Source organism: Acanthopagrus latus, chromosome 6 (assembly GCF_904848185.1).
Source record: "Acanthopagrus latus isolate v.2019 chromosome 6, fAcaLat1.1, whole genome shotgun sequence".
In the NCBI taxonomy this organism is placed as follows: Eukaryota; Metazoa; Chordata; class Actinopteri; order Spariformes; family Sparidae; genus Acanthopagrus; species Acanthopagrus latus.
In genome coordinates, this window is record NC_051044.1 from 24,116,664 (window position 1) to 24,139,560 (window position 22,897).

Here is a 22,897-nt window from a genome sequence, read left to right on the forward strand (position 1 = left end):
CACACTTGTGCATTCGCTTTCACTAAAGATAAGATTGATGTTGCGTAAATAAAATGTAACATTAATATCTTGGTAAATCTGTATTTATAGACCTACATTCAAAGGAATACATAATGTGGGTGAAGATGTCAAACAATCACAATCACACCTTTCTTTTTAATCATTTCTCAGCTCTGTTCTTTTCTTTGTCACGTCCACATACAGCACCTATATATCTGCACACTGATAACTGAATGCCTTGGCGGCGTGAAGCGTAGAACTAAACTTACCATCACCGTCCAGTGACAGAAACGGGCGCAGGGAGAAAGCGTCTGACGTCACGTGAGTAGCAGTGTGCGTCGTGACGATACGCGGAAGTAAGATGGCAGCGTCCTTGACAGGCATGTTTTGTTTATAGTGAAGTGAGAAACATGCCCGACAGTTGTGGATTTAACGAGCTGCTCGACTGACAAGAGAGGATTCCCGGAGCGGAGCATGGAGAGGAGAGAGTTCGTCGCGTCCCTGGTGGTAAGGTGGCAATTTGTAGTACAGTTTTAGTGCACTTCTTCTCTGTGTACCTGTCAATATTTCCATCAGCCCACCTCTGTTTTAACCACATTTAATCACTGTGTGTCGGTCACCTGCGGCTGAAGACTAACTTAGCGCGAGAGCTCAACGCCTGGGTACGTATCTGTTCGTATTCTGCTCAGAAAATTGCCAAAGAATGAGTCTGTTTGCGAAATGTAGCGTCAGACAAGCGAGAACCGATGCTAATTCAGACCACAGGAACCTGTGTGACACTACGTCCATGGTGTAGCCTCCTGCTACCACCTGTTAATGTGTTTTAAACATTAACATACGACGGCTCTCTTAGCTCAGTAAGGGACATTATATAACCTCGAATAATCTAGATAATGCACCGGTCTGACATTATGGTGTGTAACTGAGTTCAAGCAAGTCCTGTCACAGATAAAGCAGAAGACTTTAAAACAAGATAATGCTTTATTCAGTTAAAGCAGCTCTTGTGGATTAATAGTGGCTGTCTGTGTGCACACGAGCCAGGGGGCTAAGCAACCCTTAACACATGATGTCCAGATATATTTTCCCTCAACTTTTATTTTCTTAATTTATATGAGTTTGATTAAAAAAAAAAAAATTAAAAAAAAGTATCAAAAGACCTGTTTGGCAGTTACCATGTTTTAGTGTCTTATTGCACATTAATAACAATGTAAATTATAATAGTAGTGTTAATAATGTACAGTGATATAAAGTCAGTATAAGTGCATAGTAAGTAGCAAGTAATGTAATACATAGATACTTGAATACAATTTAACCTGGATGGACAAGCTGAATTCCCCCACGCAACGGGATGACGCGCTATCATATCAACATCCAGTGGGATGCAGTCAACATGTTTTATTACTGGACAGTGTTAGAGATGCCCAGTGGTGTTTTAAATGTTTTAATATTCAGCAGCATGTCTTTATTGTCAGGACAGCTTCAGAGATGACAGGAAACAGGGTGAGAGAGAGGGGCATGACATCCAGCAAAGGGCCCCAGGCCGGGACTCCAATTAGGGGTTGCTGCTGCAATGACAGAACCTCTTTACACAGGACGCCCGCTCTATCAACTGAGTTAATCGGTGCCCCTCAGTGGTGTTTTGAAGCCTAAAAAGTTAGACTGTCCAGCTATGAAAATACCTGGATCGGTGACGCAGCAAATTCTGACCGTGGAACGAGTCATTTAATGGGGGTGGTGAATTTATTCACCCATTTACAGACGCTTCTTTCACACTGGGTGTTGGAGCCATTATATTGTTACCATAATGTGAATTATGCAATCGTGGGCAGTGGGAATTGGGTCTTTTTTAGTCGGTTGACACGCAAAATACCCATGTAGACCCTCTGGTTTTGGTGGAAAAGCGGTATAAATAAAATGACCTCTTGTCACTGTGTACAACCTTCCCCATGACTTTATACCTCTTCTTCACTATATCTGAAGTTCTACTACACCTCTTTACTCCACTGTATTTGTTTAAGTTTGTTTCAGTGTCATTTTATTAACAAGAATGCAAAAACTACCTATTGATTTATAAAGAAGGAAATTAGTTTCACTTAGGCCATCCGTGACATTAAAATGGTTCTCACAGCGTACTGCATCAGCAGTGATTCAATGGTATGAAACTATGAAAGACAACTTTTCCCTGGTTAAACCAATATTATGTAGAAATGAGCATTTTGTGAGATTTGGCGCCCCCCGTAGTTACTGAGTGCAACACCACTGTGATGGTGAGGGGGAGGGCGGAGTGGCTGAGGCAGAGACGCCTTTCATCCTGTTAGAAGACACCGAGCCATCAACATGATTCTGTAGCTGTTATTTTAAGTTACAGAATTTTGCTTTAGGTACATTTTACTGAATATATATATATTTTTCAGTGCGGTACTGCTGTGGTTACTGAAAGCACCTTATTTTTTTCTGGCTGTGCATCCTGCATTTCTGCTGTTTAGATTCACCTCGACTGCTCTCATCAGCATTGCTTACGGAAGCAGCAAATGAAAGCTCTGATAAAAACCCTCTGCACTAGCTACCCAGGGCCAAACAAACAAAGCTTGCTACTGTTTGCTGAATGTAGTGGAGCATTTTGTAGATGTTGTGCAAGTCGCTGTGGAGTTGGTACTGAGAAAGAGCTAAATTCAGAGTGAGTATTGAGTTACCATACCATATGTGAGGTGGCAAATAAAAATCATGCTAATTATTCCTAATGTTGCCCTGTGTCTGCTGGATATGTTAAGAGGGGAGTTGATATGAAGTTCACTATATCAACTGTATAAAATCAAAATGTGTCAGGGTTCACAGCTTGTTGCGTTACACCTGGGGCCACAAAATGAAATCAATGAAGGTTGGACTAAAGACCTCTACGTCCTCCATCACTGGTGTTGTAGAGCATGTATTCCATCTCACAAAATGATTGTTGTCTCTCCAGGCAGGAGGCTGTGCAGGGATGTGTGTGGACCTGACCCTCTTCCCCCTGGACACCATTAAGACAAGACTGCAGAGTCAGCAGGGCTTCTACAAGGCAGGGGGCTTCAGGGGCATCTACGCTGGAGTCCCATCTGCTGCTGTCGGCTCCTTCCCTAATGGTACGACACTCATCCTGATGGTTGGATCTGTGGTCTGATGAAGGTTCACTGTTCAGTATTGTTTGTTTTGAGCCACCAAACCACTAGAATTCTTCCGTGTGTGGAGTCATTCTTAGCGCTTAACTTGTGCTGTGTTGGTCATAACATCCACAGATGAACTGTTTGAGTTGGCTGCTTGGACCTAATTTTAACTGTTGCACATTCATTTATTTTAGTTTTTGTCAGTCCTAAAGTCAGGCGCTGTGATAATAAGTAAGAAAGTGAGAGTGCAACTTTGTGGACGTTTGTTGGGTTGTACAGATCAGTTTAGTAGTTCACAAACAGATGACAAATTCAACACAACATCTCATCCATTAGAACACTCCTTTGACTTTTGTAATATGTCTGTCGATGCACCAAGTCAGTCTGCCATTTCAAAAGGGCTGAGACTGATGATTCTTTTCTTTATCAATTAATCTAACAATTATTAGCCTTACTAACTTGTCTATGAAACTGTACAAAATGCTCATCCTAGAGCCCAAAGTGACGTCCTCAAATTGCCTCTTATGACCAGCCAATGACCAGAAGCCAAAGAATCTTCCTTTACTATGACAAATAAAAGTAAAGCAGCAGCTCCTTACATTTAAGAGGCTGGAATCAGCAAATGTTTGACACTTTTGCTCGATAAAATGACTGAAACCTTAAATTAATAATCAAAATAGTTAGTAACTCAGCCATTTGGTTTTGATTGACAAATCAATCAATGGACTGATCATTGCAGCTCTCCATGTCCACCTTATTGCCAAGATCTCTTTTGAACGGAAGAGGTTGTGAATACAAAAACAGTTTAAAGAATCTCTTTGGATCGAGGCCTGCGCTATTTGGGTGCTGTAGTGTGCAAATAAGTCAAATGACTATTTGATGGATCAGTCCGACTTTCATGAGCGTATCAGAGAGAGTGACTGATAAAGATGAGATACATCTGAGCCGAATGAATTCAACGCCTTTGCAGGATGAATGTGTGTGACAGTGAGAAAGTACTGAACTCTGTCCACAGGAGACACACTAAACTTTCTCAGCCCCCCCCCCCCTCCTCTCCACACATACACACTCGTGCCCACACCTCAGTTTCTCCCCTGTCAGTGGTAGTGAGGGATATTAATTGCTGTATGCTGGTTGACTAATGGGCCTTAAACGGCTGTGGTTCTGCTTGGTTACAGCCGCTGCTTTCTTTGTCACCTACGACTGCACAAAATCCCTGCTCGGCGCTGGCGGAGTGCTTGCGGCACCACACTTGGCACCTGTCACTCACATGCTGGCCGCCTCCCTGGGAGAAATAGTAAGTCTTGCTGTCCCTTATTCTCACAACTTTTTCAAACCCCCATTTGAATTGCTGATCCTCTTTTGCTCCGCTGGTGAACTCTGTCAACTTGGCCCGCTTCATTCTCACTGGTTCCATTCTTAGAAGGCCAGCTGCTCTGTGCACTTGTTGTTTCTCTTCCCTCTTTGTTTCTTTCCCACCACTGTAAGTCCCAAATGAACACCACCGGCATTTCTGTTAACGTTATTGCCTTCTGAAATTCATAGACCAGTATGCAAGGGAGCAGCAGGGCAGGAGGGCGGGGGCAAGTATGTGGTTTTGGCCGTAGGCCTCGGGGTCCAGCTGGGCGAGCTAAGGGGGCTTCCTCAGGACTCTCCCAGCATTTCCCCCACTAGCTGGGTAAATAAGATCTCATTACTGCCTATTGACTCATCTACTTTCCCAGCTCAGGCCCCCAGACTCTGCCAATTTAGTCTGGGGAACTGGGGCTTGAAACCAACAGCAGCGCAATTTCCTCAGCCCATCCTCTCCAAATCACTCGCAGTGAACCACAGAATCTGAGCCATATGGGGGCCACACGTATTCGCATTGGCATGAAGCGGGGGGTAGACGGATGGTGGGTATGGAAAGAGGCATGCCCCCCTGCTATACCACCAGGGCTCTCTGCAAAATAGTAGGCTTTCAGTATTCATGGCTTTTGGATGGATGTAATTTGGCCGAGCTTTGCATGTTTATGAAATGGGATTATTCCACACAGGAGGGTGTTCACTGTGAGTTTATCTCTGCCGTAAAGTCTCACAGTGTTGAGAAGAATGCCATGTGCACCTCTCATGTTAGCACATTTTCAATGACAGTAGTGAGCGATCGTCCACATCGATGCAGCACCAAAGCGCTTAACAATCTGTGCGTTCTTTAAAAACTTTTTGCCTATGACACAGTCCGGATGAGCGCCAAAGGTGAGGCTGGGGTCGCGGCTACCTTTAACCCCTCTCCCGCTGTTCTGGATTTGAGCACATCAAAGGCACCAAATCCTCAGGAGCGGAGCTGAGCAGAGCAGGGGCGGTATCCCACCGCATTCTGGCAACTGGATACGTCTTGTTCAAAGAGAGTAATCTGCAAGCTTAGCCATGAAAGGCCTACCCTGGTGTTGCCCTGTGCAAGGCCTAAACAGCCGCGCTGTGATGCAATGGCTGCCACATATGACTCTGTGTCTCCCCAGTCCTCGCTAATGATTTTTAATTATCAGTTACCGCACCGAGGCTCTGACATAAGCTTGACTCAGTTTGGGCCAAGTGGGTGCAATACAGTTGTTTGTCTAGAACCTTGTTGAATTTGGATGATTCGAATAATTTGATGTCAAAGTGGCCATGGGAAAACATGGGCATTTTTAAGTTGTCTTTTACTTTATAGACAAAATTATGTAGAAAATGGCTGAAATAATTGTTGTTGCAGCCGTAGTTTTGTCTCTTTTACAACATGAATCTCACGTCAGTCAGGGTTGCCATCACTCTTTATGATGCTTTATCATTTGTGAGGTCGAAATCCTCCTCATATATTAGAATCCTTCATTGTTAATGATTTCTCAGAATCTGAGCATGGTGGAGTCAGTCAGTTAGGAGACCTATTAAACCTTTTCATTTTATCCTTTAAATCAGTGTTGCATGTAAAATGTCTGTCCACACCTACAGAGTCTCCTCCCCCCGACGACAAGCATTGCTCCAGAAGTGCCTGAAACGCCTCATCAGTAGCAGCTAGCAGCTAGTTTGGCACGTAACAATTGATTTGCACAGCTGCTTTATTGTTGTTAGTGGTGCTGGGTCAGGCACGCGTGAGCCGACCAATCAGGGCAGACTGAGTATTCAGGAGGAGGACCTTAAAGAGACAGAGCTAAAACGGAGCGTTTCAGACAGAGGGGGGAATACAGTGCTGCACCACTGGCATGTCCTCAGAGCACTAAAGCATGTAAACCTGAAGTAACTTATCGAAATATGAACCATTTCACATGTAACAGTACGATACAGTAGGTCTGTAAAGTTTTGGTTATGGCCCTGCAGTTGAAAATGTCTGGGCCCCCCCGCTGTAAGCCATCATTACTTCTTGTAGTCCTTCTTTTGGAGTTAAACTAAAGAAGACTACTGTCTCGTGTGATGCCTCTGTACCATCTACTTTGTGACTATAAGGGCTATGTTTTTACATGATTCAGAGCAGAATTTAATTATGTGGCAGAACATTTGTGTAGCAGTTGAAGTTCTCTTATTTGGCTATATTTAACCACACAGCATTAGCATTATGTTTCATCTCCCCCTCTGCATTATATGTTGTTCTGCCAGTGTATGACAGGGTCACTTGTTTTTCTTTGTGTTTCTCTTCCTCCTGCTTGTCTCTCTTTTGCTGGGAACAGCTGGGTGCAGGCAGGCTTTGACACACGGGGTCTTAAAGAAGAAGAACTTGTTATTTTGGTCCTCATCCGACTTCCCCACCCCACCCCTTTCATCGACCCATGATCCTTTCCCCAGGAGTCCATTTAGTTGTGTTTTACCAACTGTTTTCCACTCCGCAACATTTGCAACAGAAGCTTTTTGGGACTTATAACCTTGCTAATCCTGTCCTGAAGCCTCCCTCCGTGGATGATGTGCTCTTCTTGACTCTCACTTGCTGGATGTTGACTTCATTCAAAGTCTGCGATGGTCATACTGGTGGGGGGGGGGGGGTTGAGACGTTAAAAGCAGGAAACTTCAAAACAAAAGACTTTTTTTTTGTTTTTTTTAGATTATAGAAAAAAATATTAAAATTATGATATTTTACGACACTACTAAATAAGATAATTATCAGGTAAAGAATTATACGGTGGTGGACATATAAAAACCCGGATACAAAGCAGAAGTCTACCAGAGCTGATGCATGGAGGTCTTAGAATGTAATAACTGGTGTCATTTCTGTATTAACCTACTTAACGCTCGGTTACACTTGTAAACAGAAGCAGGGCAGAGACAGGGAGGACAGAGAGGAGGACAGTCCTAAGTTGTAGACAGGTAGAACTAGAGGAGGGTCAAGACAATGAGAGAAACATCCACCCCGCCCCACCTCTCCCAGCCAGAAGTGTCCTGATGTTTGTGTGACTGCGGTGTTGGGACGCTCCCATAAAGAATGTGTAAGCTGATGGCGTCTGTCAGGCTCTAGCAGGCTGTTATCCAGCCATTAGATCAGATTTATCTTCATTCCCATTCGCTCGACGTCTGCCCTGAAAGCTCATTTGTCAAGGCCAGGCGGCGGGTTTCTCTCGCATCTATAAACCCCCGCCAACACCCCCTCGCCACCACGCGTCTTTGGGAGGATGTACTGGAAAATACAGTGTGACATGACAAGATAGGGGGACAGCGAGAGGGAGGGAGCGGGAGGGAGGAGTTTTGGGGGTAGAAGCTGGCAGCCACTTAACTTGGCGCTGAGAAATAATCCATGCATCGCCTTTGAGCAGCACCACGCTCTGTGATTTATTGGCTGTTGTTTCAAATTTGGAGATGCGCAGTGTTCTCATCTCTTTCCTTTTTCTCTATGACCTTTTTTCATCCCCTTCTTCCTTCCTTCCTTTGTCGATCCTTATTTCATTCTTTCTTGGTAATTACATGCGTTTCCAGGATTGGGACGAGTGATCGCAAACCATGTATTTCGCTCCCACCAAGATTTGACACCTTTGGGGTTCTAAGCTAGAAGGAACTGTTTACCTATGAGCTGTGGAATAATGTGAAGTGAAACTCAGTTGAGTTAAGAAGGAAACAATGGCTTGCTAACACTATTGTGCTAACTGTTATTTCACCAAAATTAAGTTTTGATTAAATTCATACGCAGAGCAAATAAGGAGAGGCATATCTCTCTAACTGACTGCATCTAATTGTAGCAGCTGTAGCTAGTTAGCTTAGTTAGCGGTCCATACTGGGAGCTCAGGGAGCAGATGTGTATTGGTGTTTACACTGCTAGCACAGGAGCCTAGATCTGGGACGGGCTAGGGCTAGCTGGTAACTTCTCTGCCACACAATAAAAAGATGTCATAATGCCAAAACTGTTTCACATTCTGTTGATGTTTTTAGTTTTATTTTAAGGATATTTTGATATTTTGATCTTACATACTTGCTTTCTGAAGGGAGGCAGGACAGAACATTTTTAAGAGCCACTTGCTTAGTCTTACAGCAGATGTAACAGGGTTTTCAAGCTTGCTTAGTTCCATTTATTATCTCGTGCTCGATAGAAGCACGTCAAGTATGAGATTGAGCTGTTTTGTGGACTTGTCAGCCAGAGTTATTTTGTTTATTGGTTTGGGCATGGTAGAATTAGAAAATCTTTAAAAAAATCTTCATATGTGTGACTGCAGCGGTTTCTCTTTGGCAAATTGTCTGTTGTGCTGGTGAATGCAGGCTATTTTATGACAAATAAATCCAAATAATTAAGGCCCATAGCAACTGTTTCAGATGTTCTCTTACCTGTTGTATCTTCATGGTGCCACATGATAATCCTGGTCCTGAGTGACTGACCACTGTGTCCTGATGCCCGTGAGCGGTAAGAAAGTAGAGGACGGAGGGATGTAATGACTCAATCTGCGGATTGATTCGCTGGCTATGCCCATAATGTGCTGTGAGTCCCTGCTAATTTCCCATTCCTTACTGCTGTTTGCCCGTGATTGAGCGCCGGCCGCTTACCTTGTTGTTCAGCGGCCAGAGCTGGAAATTGAAAACACGCTCTGTCATTTGGATTAACAACAACATGCCAGGGGAAACTGAAAGGCTCCAATCACAGGCAGGCTGCCTCCTAATTAACGCCGCCTGACGAATCCAACAGCTTGTAAATAAAGATGAATGGTAGCAGGAATCCAAAAGACTGCAGATGGGTTTTGTAATAAGTTTCCAAGCCAGAGAAAAAGCACTCAAAGAAGGGCAATCAAAGTAGGTAAAGGACCAGGAGTGTGTCATCCTGACAGCCTGGCTCATAATGACGGACACCTATCTAAATCCAAAGTCCATTCTTAAATTTAATTATGTTTTTCTTTTCAAATTTAGTGGAATGGGACCAAAACATCACCACGCATGATATAACTCTATTATCCAGACTTCCAAGCCCCAGTCCTACTTTATCATGCCCCGATTCATCACCATTGTTCCCCCGTTTTCTGCTGTTTTCCGAGATCTGAAATGGTCTCGGAGGCTGCCCACTTTATCTTCTATCCACTCAACATCGTTCTCCCCAACCCGAGGCACGCAAATTACTCCCAAATAAACAATATCTCTAATTTATTTGGCATAATCTCTGGCTCATTCTGCCTTCCCCTCTGCGGTGACAGGAGAGGAAAAGCCGTCTCAACTCCAGGCCCCACATCCAATTACGTCAGTAATTACTTGTCATAGCCACTTTCTTTCCATTTAGCTGCCTTATTCTGGTCCTTTGGAGAATTGGTTCGGGGGAAAACATGATGTACAATGTATTATAAATGGTAACTTGACTTGAGGGAGGGCAAATGAGATCTCCGAGATGGATGAGGCCAGATTTGTTACACGGGGAGGTGGTGCAGAGAAAAGTTTGGCCACTTGGTGGTACTGTTGCTCCGTGGTGAGGTTGCAGCTGCAGTCCTGCTCACCTGAAATACCAACAAGTGTTGCGCTGAATTCTTTACAGACACTCATTCAGATCTTTTGCTTATGTACAAAGAATGTGGTTTATCTGCTTGCTGTGTATTGAATAGAAGAGGAACTTGCATTGTCTTGATGCAAAAGTGGTACAATGAAGGTTTAAACAAAGCTGAGAAATCGACCATGTAATAAACAATAGTCGACATACACAGCAAGAAGTGGGGCTGTTTCACATGTTGCATCTGTTAAGTCTTCTCCAGCTCACTTGACATCCAGCACTGCTGACTTATCCCTTCTACTTTTATGCCCCACGTATAACCACGTTCCTGCTCATAAGGTGTCCTTGGTGTCTGGCAGAGGAAACAACAGGAAGGACGAGTGGCTGACAGAAGTGAGCCCTCTAGCAGCTGTCGGGGTAGCCTTCCCCTCCTCACAGAGCAATAGATCCTCCCGGGCCCATCTCCTCGAAATCTTCCGATGAGGCCCAAACAATAAATCAGTATGGATAGCTGAATGGAGATGGAACAAAACAGAAAAAGAGTGAATTTCCTTTTTATTGCACCGCCTCGATCACTCCCTCTCTCTGCTCCTCTCCCCTACATCACGGAGCTGTGGCGAGTGTGGCACCGGCAGACTGGCATCTGTGTGACCAAGGGGAGTCACAGCAGGGGGGCGGCTCACCAATCGCTCTGTAAGATTGCTTGCCGTTAGCCGGTATTTCCGCTCCAATGCAGGATAAATGGGAAATCAAGTCGCCAGGTGGGCAGCTGTGCCTGCCTGCCTTTAGGGCGATGGGAGTTATGAAGCATAAATATTCATGTCTATCTTCACTAGCTGTTGGCAGTCCATATTTTTGTTGACATATGGTGGATGGGTTGGAACTTGTAGCAGGGAGTGTGGTTACTGAGGTGTGCATGTGTGTCCAGATCTATCACCCTGTTTGATGGAAGCATGTGTCCTGTGGACACAGATACACAGTCAGCCTGATGACCTTTTCACCTGTTGCTCCAGTGTCATGTCTCTTGCACACACTGGTTTGTTAATTGGCTCAAATGGATGATAAATAAAGTCCTGTTAGCCTGCCAGCTCGATGTAAAGGCTGTGCCATATCATGGCCCCCTGCCACATAGCAAGAACGTACATAGGATGGTATCATGCACAGCCACAGGGCACCTGCGGCAGATTGTTGATATTTTATGTATTCATGCAACACCATCAGACAGCGTCTACTTATTCTGACTCTTTCTATCCTGTAGGTGGCGTGTCTGATCCGGGTACCCACAGAGGTGGTCAAACAGAGGGCCCAGGCCTCCCCATCATCCAGCACCTACTGGATCCTGCTGGCCACAGTCAGAGAAGAGGTACACACTAGTCCAGACATTTCCTTCAAGGATAACTCTGGTTTATTACAGTTTTGATCTTTTTTTTTTGTAGTTTTGGCCGTCATTGCTATCAGCTCAGTAAGATAATTGTCTTGGCCTGGGAGCCTGATGATTTGATGGTTGATGTGGGGGGTTAGAAAGCTACTAGGCCGTCTGACAAGTGCTTTTCTTCCTATTTGTAAGAGAATTTGAATACTGACACTTTGGATTTTCCAACTCGTTAGCAATTAACAAGTTGGGAAATCAGGATTATTATTGTTTTTCCACGTTAAGATTTCACAGATTAATTTAAAAATCATTTAAAAACTTTTTGTGTTGTCATTGTTTTTTTTCAACACCTAAGTCGTGCTGTTGGTATTGATATGTCATGACTGTCTTGACTGTTTCTGAAAGGAGCATTTTTTTCTATTTCTTGGATGAAGTGATGTCTTTGATTGTAATAAATGTGTCATCTCTGAACAGGGCGTCCGAGGCTTGTACAGAGGATTCAGGAGTACAGTTCTCAGGGAGGTAGGACTGATTCAGTGTTTTTTTTCTCTCTTTCACCCATTCATTGTTTGTGTTTTTTTTTTGGTCAGATGGTCTATCTGCCATTCACCAGAGACTGAAAAAGTGACAATGACAGCTGTTTTAAAGCACACCACACACTTCTTGTCGATTCTCTGGTAAAGTTTAGTTTCGAGGCAGTTGTGAAGTGCACTGTGCAGATTCTATTGAAATCAATTTCAAGAGTTTATACTAAGACAATTACTGGACTCCTTGAAGGCTGCGTAGTGAATTCTTTTTGATAGGCTGGACGAATATTGAGGCTTTCCACTCTTCTGATTAAAGACATTTTAATTTCTCTTGGGCTTCACTGGGGATGGAAATATTGATTTACAGTTTTTTTTCCCTCTCACTTTCATCTCATTCAATTACTTGTTCAAGATGCTCTTTCTCCTATTAGAAGTACATCTGATTAATTAATGCAATTAGTTGCGTTATAAATGCAAAACAAAACAAGGATAAATGAGCAGTAGGCTTCAGTCCCTTGATGGCCGCTCACCTTTTTTTTAATGGAAAAGCCGCTCTCGTTCTTTGATTCATGATCTTCTGTTTAATTGCACCTGCGGTGCATGATAACACAAAATGATTGTGGCAAAAGCTGTATAGATCTCTCAGTTTTAGCCCTCCCACCTGCCTGATAAGTTTCAATAGAAGCTGAAAAGAAAATGAGAAAGGCAGGTGGAGAGGGAGACAGAAGTATATGAAGGTGACACTTGTCTTTCCATCCCTTTTTTTGGGGGAGGTGGGTGAGGGTGTAATCTAGTCCCCTCTGCTGTGCTAGCCTGTACTTATTTTCTGCCTCACTAAACTGATGTTATTCACGCAAATTCCATCTGGACAGCCGGGGAAAAAAAGGACAACAAGACACTGTGATTTCTCCGAGGGGCTCTGAATAAATGAATACATTTGGAGGCTGGCGCACGGCCTGTGTGCATACTAACACTAGCAGATGAAACGCAACGGTGGCGGCGGGGATTTGGGGCGCGGGAACGGCAAGGGATGCTCCGCAGTGATTGGCTTTGACGTGTGTCAGGAAGGTAATTCATTTTCTCTCAGCCTCCTTCGCTATCCGTACATCTCCCCTGCTTTGACCAAGCGACCCTGTCAAGATAAGTTTGTTTATGTGGTATAGCGTGGCCCCCGCTCCCCATGGCCGGCCCTCTAATTGGGGCTCTCTCTTTGTGCTATATATTCATAAGGTTCACAGGGCTTCTCTGATCGGTATGATATCACTTTAGTACAGGACGTGTCAGGATCGACCATGATCAGGAGGCTGGCCTGGGCTTGGGTGATGGAGTGGAGGTGTGACTGATTTGGCGATCTGGTTCAGGTGATCACACAGTTTTAAACAGTCATGGGGGCTTGAACACAGCACACCCCAACTCTGCCACAGGTTTTATTTAAAAAACTTTTTTCTGGACTATTGACTATTACGCATTAAATTCTTTTTTCTTCTGCACCACATTAATCTTTACCGTTGTCTACCCTCAATTTAAGAGAAACTCTCAAGTGCTGAGTCGGCACCTTTTGGGTTCCAGCTGAGTAGAGCATGAAATCAATGAGATTCAGATCATGCTGAATGAAACTGTGCTGTGAAAAATGACTTTATTAAAAAAGAGGGCACAATAATTAACATTAGAAATACTTTGTTCATGATTTTCAGTTAAAAGAAATCTTGTTTTTAGTCCCAGATGTACTTAGATTTCATCAAGACTAGTTTTTATTTCATTTTTAATTAGTTTCCTGAGAGGTGTTGCTCATTTCAGTTCAGTTTTTGTTATTGAACATGTTCAGTCATAGTTCAGTTTTAAAGATTTTGAATATAATTTTTAGTTTAAAAGAAATAAAAAATAATAATAATTTGGTCATATTTGTCAGAGGCAACACTTAAGAGGTTCAGAATAGGTATTTCTACCAGTGATGGAATGTAACTAAGTACATGAACTATACTTCGGTAGAATTTTGAGGTACTTGTACTGAACGAAAGTATTTCCAGTTTCTGCTATTTTATACATCCACTTGACGACATTTTTACTCCACTACATTTATTTGATAACTTTACTCACTAGTTACTTTTCAGATGACTTATTTAATCAACAATCATGAAAACAAAAAACACTTAGAGAATAAGTAAAATGCCTAATATTGGGTTTGATGATTGGCCAAGCTGATCGACCCATAGTATACAGTATACATACAGTACATGTAAATATATGTATTATTTATTCTTACATGTACTTTTCATACTTAAGTGCATTACTTTACGACTTTTTACTCAAGTGCCATTCATGTGGGTAATATTTTAACACAACATCTCTACTTTCAGTCAAATATGACTTTAAGGTTCTTTTTGCAATACAAACCCAACACTTGAGGGCAGTTGACTCACAGTCATGTAGACATCTGAGTCTCAATAAGCATATGCACCAGGGCGACCTTGTACTTTTTGTCTTTCCCATATATTTGTTTCATATGTGGATCTTTACTCACGTATAATTGTTTTTCTTTGTTTTGTTGTTTCCTTTGAAAAGCATCTTTGAGTATCTAGAAAAGAACTATAAAGGTCTAATGTATTATTAATTGTATTACTTTGATTTCAGCTAACTCAATAGTTTTATCACACAATTGGTTTTGTTTTTTGTTCCGTTTTAGTTCAATATAAAATCTGAAAAGTCTTTTGAACATCATGTTGACAGGATCCCCCTTTTCAAGCTCTGAGAGGTCGCTCCTTTTGCATAGTACTACCTTCCACCACTAGATGGCATGCTAAGAATAGCACTGCCATGAATGTTTGCGCCTCACTTTCTCTCATTTCAACCCCCCCATCTATTTTCCTGTCTTTCCTCTTCTCCATTACACCAATCCAGCTTTATGACATTTATGAGCAGCGATCACTGCAGTGAAAAATGATTGCTTTTTTTCTCGTTCTTTTTAATGGCGAGCCCTTTATTTTTCTGATCTAAAGTGCTGCGAGGTGATCTTGGATTTGATCTAAACTGCTCCAATTTGAGTTTGAGTAATGAGCCTGAGATGGGTTATTAGATAGTAATTTAGTAATGTGAGGTGTATGAGGGCTGCGGAGCAGTAGGTGTAAGTGAAGCTGACAGTGTCGACTGAAAAGCCTTGAACATTGTCTGATTGGAATATAGCAGCGGCCACACATCATATATCTCCTCACCTACTCAGTCTGAAAGCCACTTTATCTAAATCCATTTTTTCCTCGCATTTAATCAGGTAAGCACACAGACAAGAAGGGTAAATTGAGCTTGCTAAGTGAGTCAGAAGAGTCTGCCGGTGAGAAATGTGTTCCTCGTCTTGCTTTTACCGATGTTATGTATTTTTTTCTTTAGCCAACGGCTGAATCAGCCCTCAGGTTTCTCCACCCCAACAGCTGGGACCTGGCAACCTGAGCTACAGGATCTGGCAGTAAGGCTTATGAAACACCTCTGCATCCAGGCTCCTCCACACTACACCTCTGATTCCTCTTTATCCTTCTTCTCCTCAATCCCTTGTTGATCTTCTCTCTGCTTCCTCCATCACGAGGTTTGGCTGCGAGGAAAGACTTGCTGACTTGGGTTTTAACTGATACCAAGAGGCCAAATTACATGTCTGCAACTTTGGGATTTCTGGAGTCATGTACTGTTTTAGAGCTGATTTTAAGTTTTTAAAGATTTTAAAGGTTTCAGAGCAACTGTATTAGACTGTAATAGAAAAGTGAGACAGAAAACACACAGGAGGCTAACCAGGGACAGGTGAAGTTAATCGATACCATCACAAGGGAGGGAAGAAAGACGACGACAGGAAGTAACACAACATGAGGATGAACCTTACAAAATGAAATGGGAAAACAATAAAACTGAATAGCTAAACAACAGAGTAGCTCGAACCACAGAAATCTGTGGCATTTCTGTTTGAAAATAAGACTAAACAATGAAAGTACACACCTATCAGTTTTTGTCATTAGACTAGGGCGGCAAATAAATTCATTATCTTTTGATTATTTTCTTAATCCAGGTTTTCTAAAGAAACTCAGTTGTCTGTAATGTTAAACAAGGAAGTGTCTCATTTGTAAATCTCACCTGCTTGTGACCCTTGTCCGCTTGCTGACGTTCGATCCATGCATGCTCAGGATTCATTACTACATAATCATGGGTTGGGACCACACCCATCTTAAAAATCCATTTTCATTTTGATCTCAACTGTGACAGACATTGAAAACAACTGGCAGAGTACAATAGTTGTCTCCAGGAACTCATATTTTACCCCGATCACACACTCACAAGTTGAAAACAAGCCCAGCCACCCGGTCGCTGCTGGTAGCAACTGATGACTAACTGCCCAATCGACTGATCGTTTCAGCACCCGGTGACCCCCTACCACATTCTCTTCATCCTCACAGGGCCCTTCTGCCCCTCGGGGAACCTACTCAATCCCCCACTTTAGTGTTTGATTTCCCTCGTTTCCCTCGTCATACTGGGTTCAATCTTAAAAGTTAGATCTTTGTGTGAGTTTGCTTGTTTTTCTGTACGGTATGTGTGATCACAGCCAAGCAGTGACATTGTTTTGGCGTGCACGTTGAGTTATGACTGTCACATACGGAGAAGTGAAGGAGATCTGCTTCCACTGCTGGGCTGCTGAGGTCCAACCCGTTAGGTTAGGCATGCAGCAGAACAGAGCCGAGCTGACCCCTGCGTGGCCCTTTTCTTTTTTCTTTTTTTTTCTTTTTTGGAGAGGAGCCACTCTTCACTGTCTTTGACGCAGGTTCAAAAGGGAGAGGTGAGGGGAATCACTCTCATATCCTGTCTGTGTGTGCACTGATCCAGAGAGGCTCATGTTTATACACCCTCATATGACTAAGACAGAGAAGAGGAGAGACAGAGCAGAAGAGAGGGAAGAGAGACAGAGCAAGGGAAGCGAAACATGTTTATTTTTCTCTACATATGTAAAGGCAGGATTTGTGGGACACGTGTGAAGGAGTGGAGGCTTCCTCCTGCTTTGTGTTTAGAGTTGGACTTTGTCAGAGCAGCTGCCATGAGTCTCTAGCAGCCAGACAGCAAAGTATGGCTTCAACACCTTGAAAAGCCTAACAAGAGTGTATTGAATCAAAATTTAACCGTCACTAGCAAAAAGTGAATTTAAACCAAAATATCAAACTGTCAGTTGAAAATCAAATAGATGATCGTTCACTTATGTTGTGCCTTTTCTGGTTCATTTTGGACTGATTTTCAGGGCCGTTTTCGGTTTATACCTGTTCACATTTGCACAGATGTAGAAAAAATTAGTTTAAGCAGTGAAATGGTTTTTGCTGGCTCTAGTGGTGACAAAGATGGAGGAGGATGTTTTAAAGAATGTGAGCTACTGGTGTTATCTTATCTGTTAACACTGTGATCAATGAGTAGACTAAGAGTCCAGACAAAACCTGTTGACCTCTTTAGATCTGACCCTTGACATGACTTGACCTGCAAAAGGGTCTGTGTGTGTGTGTTCAGTTGTTTCTGCAATATGGAGCACCAATAGAATGTCAGCTATCTAGGTGTTTTGGGTCTATTGTCTGTAGGAGATTGGTTCGGTAATAACACACACAAATGGCACATACAAATGCACAAAAACAAAAAAGTTTAATTCCCAAAGAGTTCAAAATAATAACTTCTTGGGAAAAATGCCTGTTCGCTTTCCTCTTCATGCCAAGAGTTCGGTGATGTCACTGTATCTGTGCACTTAATATAAAGCCTTGTACAGAAGCAGAAACAGGTGGAAACAGCTGGCCTGGCTCCGTCCAGAGGTAACTGAATCCACCACAAACACCTCTAAAGCTCACTAATTACCATTCCTGCGGTTTGGATCTAAAATCTTTGGGCAACTTTCAGCTGAATTATAACAGACAAATTTATCAGTCACCTCATTTTTTTGTTCGAGAAATGTAGTTAATTCATAAGTTCATCCAAAAATGAAACTTCTGTCATTATCTACTCACTGCCATGCACATGAAAAGTTAAGAGCATTTCTGTAGTCCATAGAACATTTCCAGAGCTTCACAACAAAACAGTGTTGCAACATTCTCCTAAACAACTGAAGAGGATGGGGACTCTAAATGTATGGAGCCATTTCACGAGGTGTCCCCATCTACCTCAGCTGTTAAGGGGAATGCTGTGATGCTGTTTTTCCCCTGAAGGTCCAGAAACGTTTGTGGAACATGAAAATTCACTTGACTATCTATCAGCATCAGGGTGAGCAGATAATGACATAAATTTCATTTTACGGTGAACTTATCTTTTAAGAACAATTCATCTGAGCTGATAAGGGTTTCATAAGCCTCACCGGAATGGGCAGTCCTAGTGTAAAACATTCTTACAGCTCTTGTGCTCTCTGTTTTTTCTCTCTCTGAGTTTTCTCTTGTATGTTGTTTGTGAACCATCTCTTCGTTGGGGTTGGGGAATACAAATACTACAAAGGATGTGACTGGGTGACAGGAGCTTTTTTGGGACTTACGCCAAGCCTTACCTTGGCTAATGCCTAGCTAAAGCAGAGTTCCCTCCAAATGGCCGACCAAATTGCCTGTACCACAGATGGTGTTGTTCAGGATGTACTGTTATGGCTGTCCTTTAGGACACAATCAGGACATGGTCTGATTGACACTTTTTCCATTTCCGAAATCAAGTTGCGGAGCAGGGGCTGCAGCAATGATATCAGATCTTTAAGTTAACTACCAAGCCAACTACCAGTTCAACAACCAAAAGAAAGAGAGAAATTGTAAAATAAGGGCCTGTATTCAACTTATTCTACTGGAACTTGAAGGCAGCCAGCCACAGCTGTAGAGAGGCCTCAATCTGATATGTCTATTCCCATCGTGAGTTTTAATAGTGTTCATTTCTTTGATGAATCGCTGTCTGTCCGCATGCCTGAGTTATGGACTATTTGTTCTGAATGCTGCCCCTGTTAGAGATGTTTGCAGGTCAGGCCGACCCTTATTATAAGAGTGATGGCCTTCTCAAGCTTCAGAGAACGATTCTTCTTCGTCTCTGGATGATCTCTATCACTTTACCACACATGTCACTCCAATGGATGAATGGTTTTCTACCGCCACCACTCTGGATGACAGATGGACGAGCTTCTCGACTGAACCTGACATTTACATCAGAGCAGTTGTGTGAATACAACTGTACCTTCGCATTTTTTTGTTGTCTGAGCTTCTGTGCCATGCCATACATTGCCCCCCTCATGCATCCAGTCCCTCCGCGGTGGACATTGGCACGATGTCTTTTGCCACAAATCTGACTAAACCTCAACAGCATCTCAAAGATCAACACGTGGTTTTTATTAATGACTTCTACAGTCGGATATGCTTAAGGAGCAGTTAGCGGCCATGCTGTCAGACCCCCACGTGTGCCTTCCTGCTCGGTGGAGACTTGGCCGGGTGGACGGTGCACGGCTTTCTGCGCTTCCCTGTTGAGGATGATGCATTGGACGCCTCTGCCACTGAGAGCCATGGATCACAAGCTTATTTTAAGTACGTTTGTCCCCACTGAGCTCTTCAATCCACACAAAAATCCATCATTGTGGCTATAATTTGTAGTGCAGGGATTCTCCGTGCATTTCTGCGTTTTTGCACTGAGACTTATTACCAATATCTAGTGCCAGACGTTTTTCCAGGAAAAAGACACTGTTGTTTTAGCTGTGCAACTATAGCTGTTTTTATGCCTCTCCCCTCCACTGTTTGCGTGAGCGCGGAGGACATGTCCGTCAGTGTGTCTCTGTGAGTCTCGGGGCTATGTTTGCATCCCACAACTTTGCGCATGTTTGTCTGAATACAAGCCGAAAAAACCTTTTGGTGCTCCACATGTGTTTCTAATAACCGAAGCCCCGACGGCCTGGCAAGGCACTGAGGGTGGGAGAGTATTTAAAGGAGAGAGGAGGAGGGGTAGGTCTGGAGCAGAGGGAAAAGGGACAGCAGTGGTTTGGATGTCGTGTGGAAGGAAATGCTTGTCAAGAGCATGCTCCTGTATGTTAGAATCTGATGCCAGCACACGAGATTGAGTATGATGTATTATTCCCCTGACGGCAATGCTTGCGTTGCAGATTTTGCTCGGGTTGGACACCTGTTCCACTTGAGCTCAGTCGGCATTAAAGTGACATAATACCCTAACTGCCTAATTGCTGTAATACCCAGTCAATCAGACGATTATAAAGTCACTGTAAGAAAACCTTTACATCAGCTAAACCTTCAATCAAGTCCACTCTGAAAAAACAGCAAGGTCTTATTTTTACTTTATGCCGGGGTGACAGCAGAGAGTGAGAGTTAAGGGAGTGGAAGGAGTATAAATCAGTGCTGTGAAATAGCCAGACATGGGGAAGCACCCGGTAATTACAGCACTACTTCTCTTTCATGAGAAGCAACGATGCATGTCCTTCTCCCTCTCGTTTTTTTTGCTCCCCTCCTTTTCCAAAACCAGACAGTCCCATCTCTCATTTCTGTGGCTTTACATTAACATTTGATTCCACGTAAAATATTAAATTGGCGTTTGGAATGTGAGTCATTCTAGAGTTGCTTTTTTTCAATCACATTACGCATTGCAGGACTATATTTTAGTTTGCAGGGGTTTTTTTTTTTTTTCATGTTGCATAAGTGCCCTTTCTCCCAGACAGTCATATGAGGCTCTCCAGAGACAGCACCTGCTCACCTCCACCCCACCCAGGCATATGCCTGCCCCTGTTTCCTCACAGCCATCATCTTGCTCGCAGGAGTGCTTAAGACCCAAAAGCATCTGGAACAAACCACCTGAATGTCAGGGGTCACGCTGTGATGTCACTGCTTAATGTCCAATGGAAAAAGAAATATAAAGTGTCACCGGCACCATAAGAGCTCACCTCACTCAACCCCGGCAGAGGTTAGGAGTTCAAAACAATTCATAATTCAACACTCATCCACATTCAAGGCAGTTTGAGCCGATCTGTTGCTTATGTGAGCCAAGCGGTAATATGGTTTAATGATATAATATGATAGTGATTGAAACTAGGTCAGATTAATGAAGGAATTAACTTTTTTTTTGTACATATATTATGTTATTTGAATGTTTGATGTCAACAACAGCTGTGTTTTCTTTGCGTCATGTCAGGAAATGTGGATGGAAACCTCGAAGAAGTTGTAATGCTCACTAGAGGAGCATAATGTGAATAAAACACTTAATGTGCTTGATTAGAATTGGAAACACATTTTCTAGATAATTGCTGATACAGTTACAATCGACACACATGACCAGCAGTTTTTCTGCTTCAAGAGAAGAAGATATGTCTGAGGTGACGCGTTTCCTTTCATCTCCTTTGAGCTGATGAATAACCCTAACCCTAACCTTGACAAAACGCAACTGGGTAATACATCATTTGTATTTTTTTTCTTCTTTTTTCAGCATTTCAGAAGCAAAACAAAATGGGCCCTAGCGCCCCTGAGCGAGTCAGGGCGTGCTGCAGCCACAGCCTCTTGGTCGAATGCGAACGGTTTGACGTGCTTTTGAAGTTTCATGTGTTTTGGGCACTGCGCCCACTGTGAGTTCTTTGTGACTTCAAGAGTGCCACAAGACAAGTAATCAGTAACTACATGTTTGATTGATTTATATCAAGGGTTGACTGCACACAGTAGATTTCAATGTAAATCAAATGATGATTGTGGCACAGAGCTTACTTCCTGCTGCCAGTAGCTGGCGTATTGACCATGCTCATTATTGGCACGTTGAGGCGTTATGGCTGACACAAACACGTCAAATTAAGGGAAGATTGGACAATTTACAGTCAAGTTACAACAGCTTCCTGTTTCATGGTGACTAACAGCAATGACAACTAGTGAGAAGTCACAATGTTTGGCATACACCTAAATCATGACCTTAGAGATTTAAATTTCATGCATGAAGGTAAAACTACTTGCAGACACTGCTGTTTACCAGCCATAAAGTATGTGTGTGTGCAGTTTCATGAGTTTTGAGCAACTTTATCCCTTTTGAAATGAGAAGGTTGTCTCAAACAAAGGAGCAATCTTTTTTGTAGAAGTTAATGGTTAAGCTTACAGCACATCTACACAAACATTTCAGCCCAGGAGGCTGGACTTGGAAAATCGATTGGTCTGACAGCTGGTCCACAACTTTGGCCCAGACCGGAGCCACTAATTATTGGATGGATTACCATGAAATATGCACAGACATTCATGGTTCTAGAGGTTGAATACTAGCAACTTTCAATTCAGCTTTTAGCTTAGCACCTAAGTTTTCAGATTTGAGGGAGAGAGTTTAAATATTGGTTCAAGTGCTGTGATTGAAATGGAAAAAATCTGTTGATGCATTTTTATGGTGTTTTTATATTCACTCATGATAGGCGGGAGCTGGACATTTGTTGTGCAGCCGTTTCTCGAGCTCTGTAACAAATTGATCAAGTCTGTGCATGGCCTTGTTTGACTAACTCATCCATCTGTGTGTGTGTGTGTGTGTGTGTGTGTGTGTGTGTGTGTGTGTGTGTGTGTGTGTGTGTGTGTGTGTGTGTGTGTGTGTGTGTGGGTGTATTTAAAGTAGTTGCGTCACTGCCAGTATTCACTTCTCTCACTATGGAGATACTGTTTCTTCCAGCTGTGCTGCTGCTGTTCTTATCTGATTCCCAGCTGATAAGATATGTTTCTGTTAGCGAGAAACGGGGAGAGAAACATTTCAGTTGGCCGTCAGGCAGAGATTGGTTAGCTGGAATGACTCTGGTCTGTATTTTATTGCTGTGGGCACTGCTCCCAGAGAACATAATGTGTGTGCGTCTGCACCTCTGACCATGTGTGTTTCCATACAGGCATGCGTGTGTGTGCCATGCTGGAGATAGCACGCCGTTTTATTCTGGACCATCCTGATCGCTTTGCTGTGGTTCACTCTCTTTCCTTTAAAGGGAAACTCTCACATCATTGCTGAGGGT

The 22,897-nt window shown here is 43.0% G+C and overlaps 1 protein-coding gene across 2 annotated transcripts in view; it reads left to right on the forward strand.

The window, feature by feature from the left end:
* Positions 1–321: 321 nt before the first annotated feature.
* slc25a26 (solute carrier family 25 member 26) overlaps positions 322–22,897 on the forward strand; it is a 56,481-nt gene continuing 33,905 nt past the window's right edge. Inside the window, exons 1-5 of one of the 2 annotated variants that reach the window (XM_037100439.1) lie at positions 322–507; positions 2,963–3,119; positions 4,319–4,437; positions 11,291–11,395; positions 11,879–11,926. In XM_037100439.1, the coding sequence (XP_036956334.1) occupies positions 475–507; positions 2,963–3,119; positions 4,319–4,437; positions 11,291–11,395; positions 11,879–11,926 (462 nt within the window). In that variant the 5' untranslated portion in view covers positions 322–474. Of the gene's footprint in view, positions 508–554; positions 663–2,962; positions 3,120–4,318; positions 4,438–11,290; positions 11,396–11,878; positions 11,927–22,897 lie in introns of those variants that run through there. The other variant, XM_037100440.1, reaches the window with a different exon arrangement.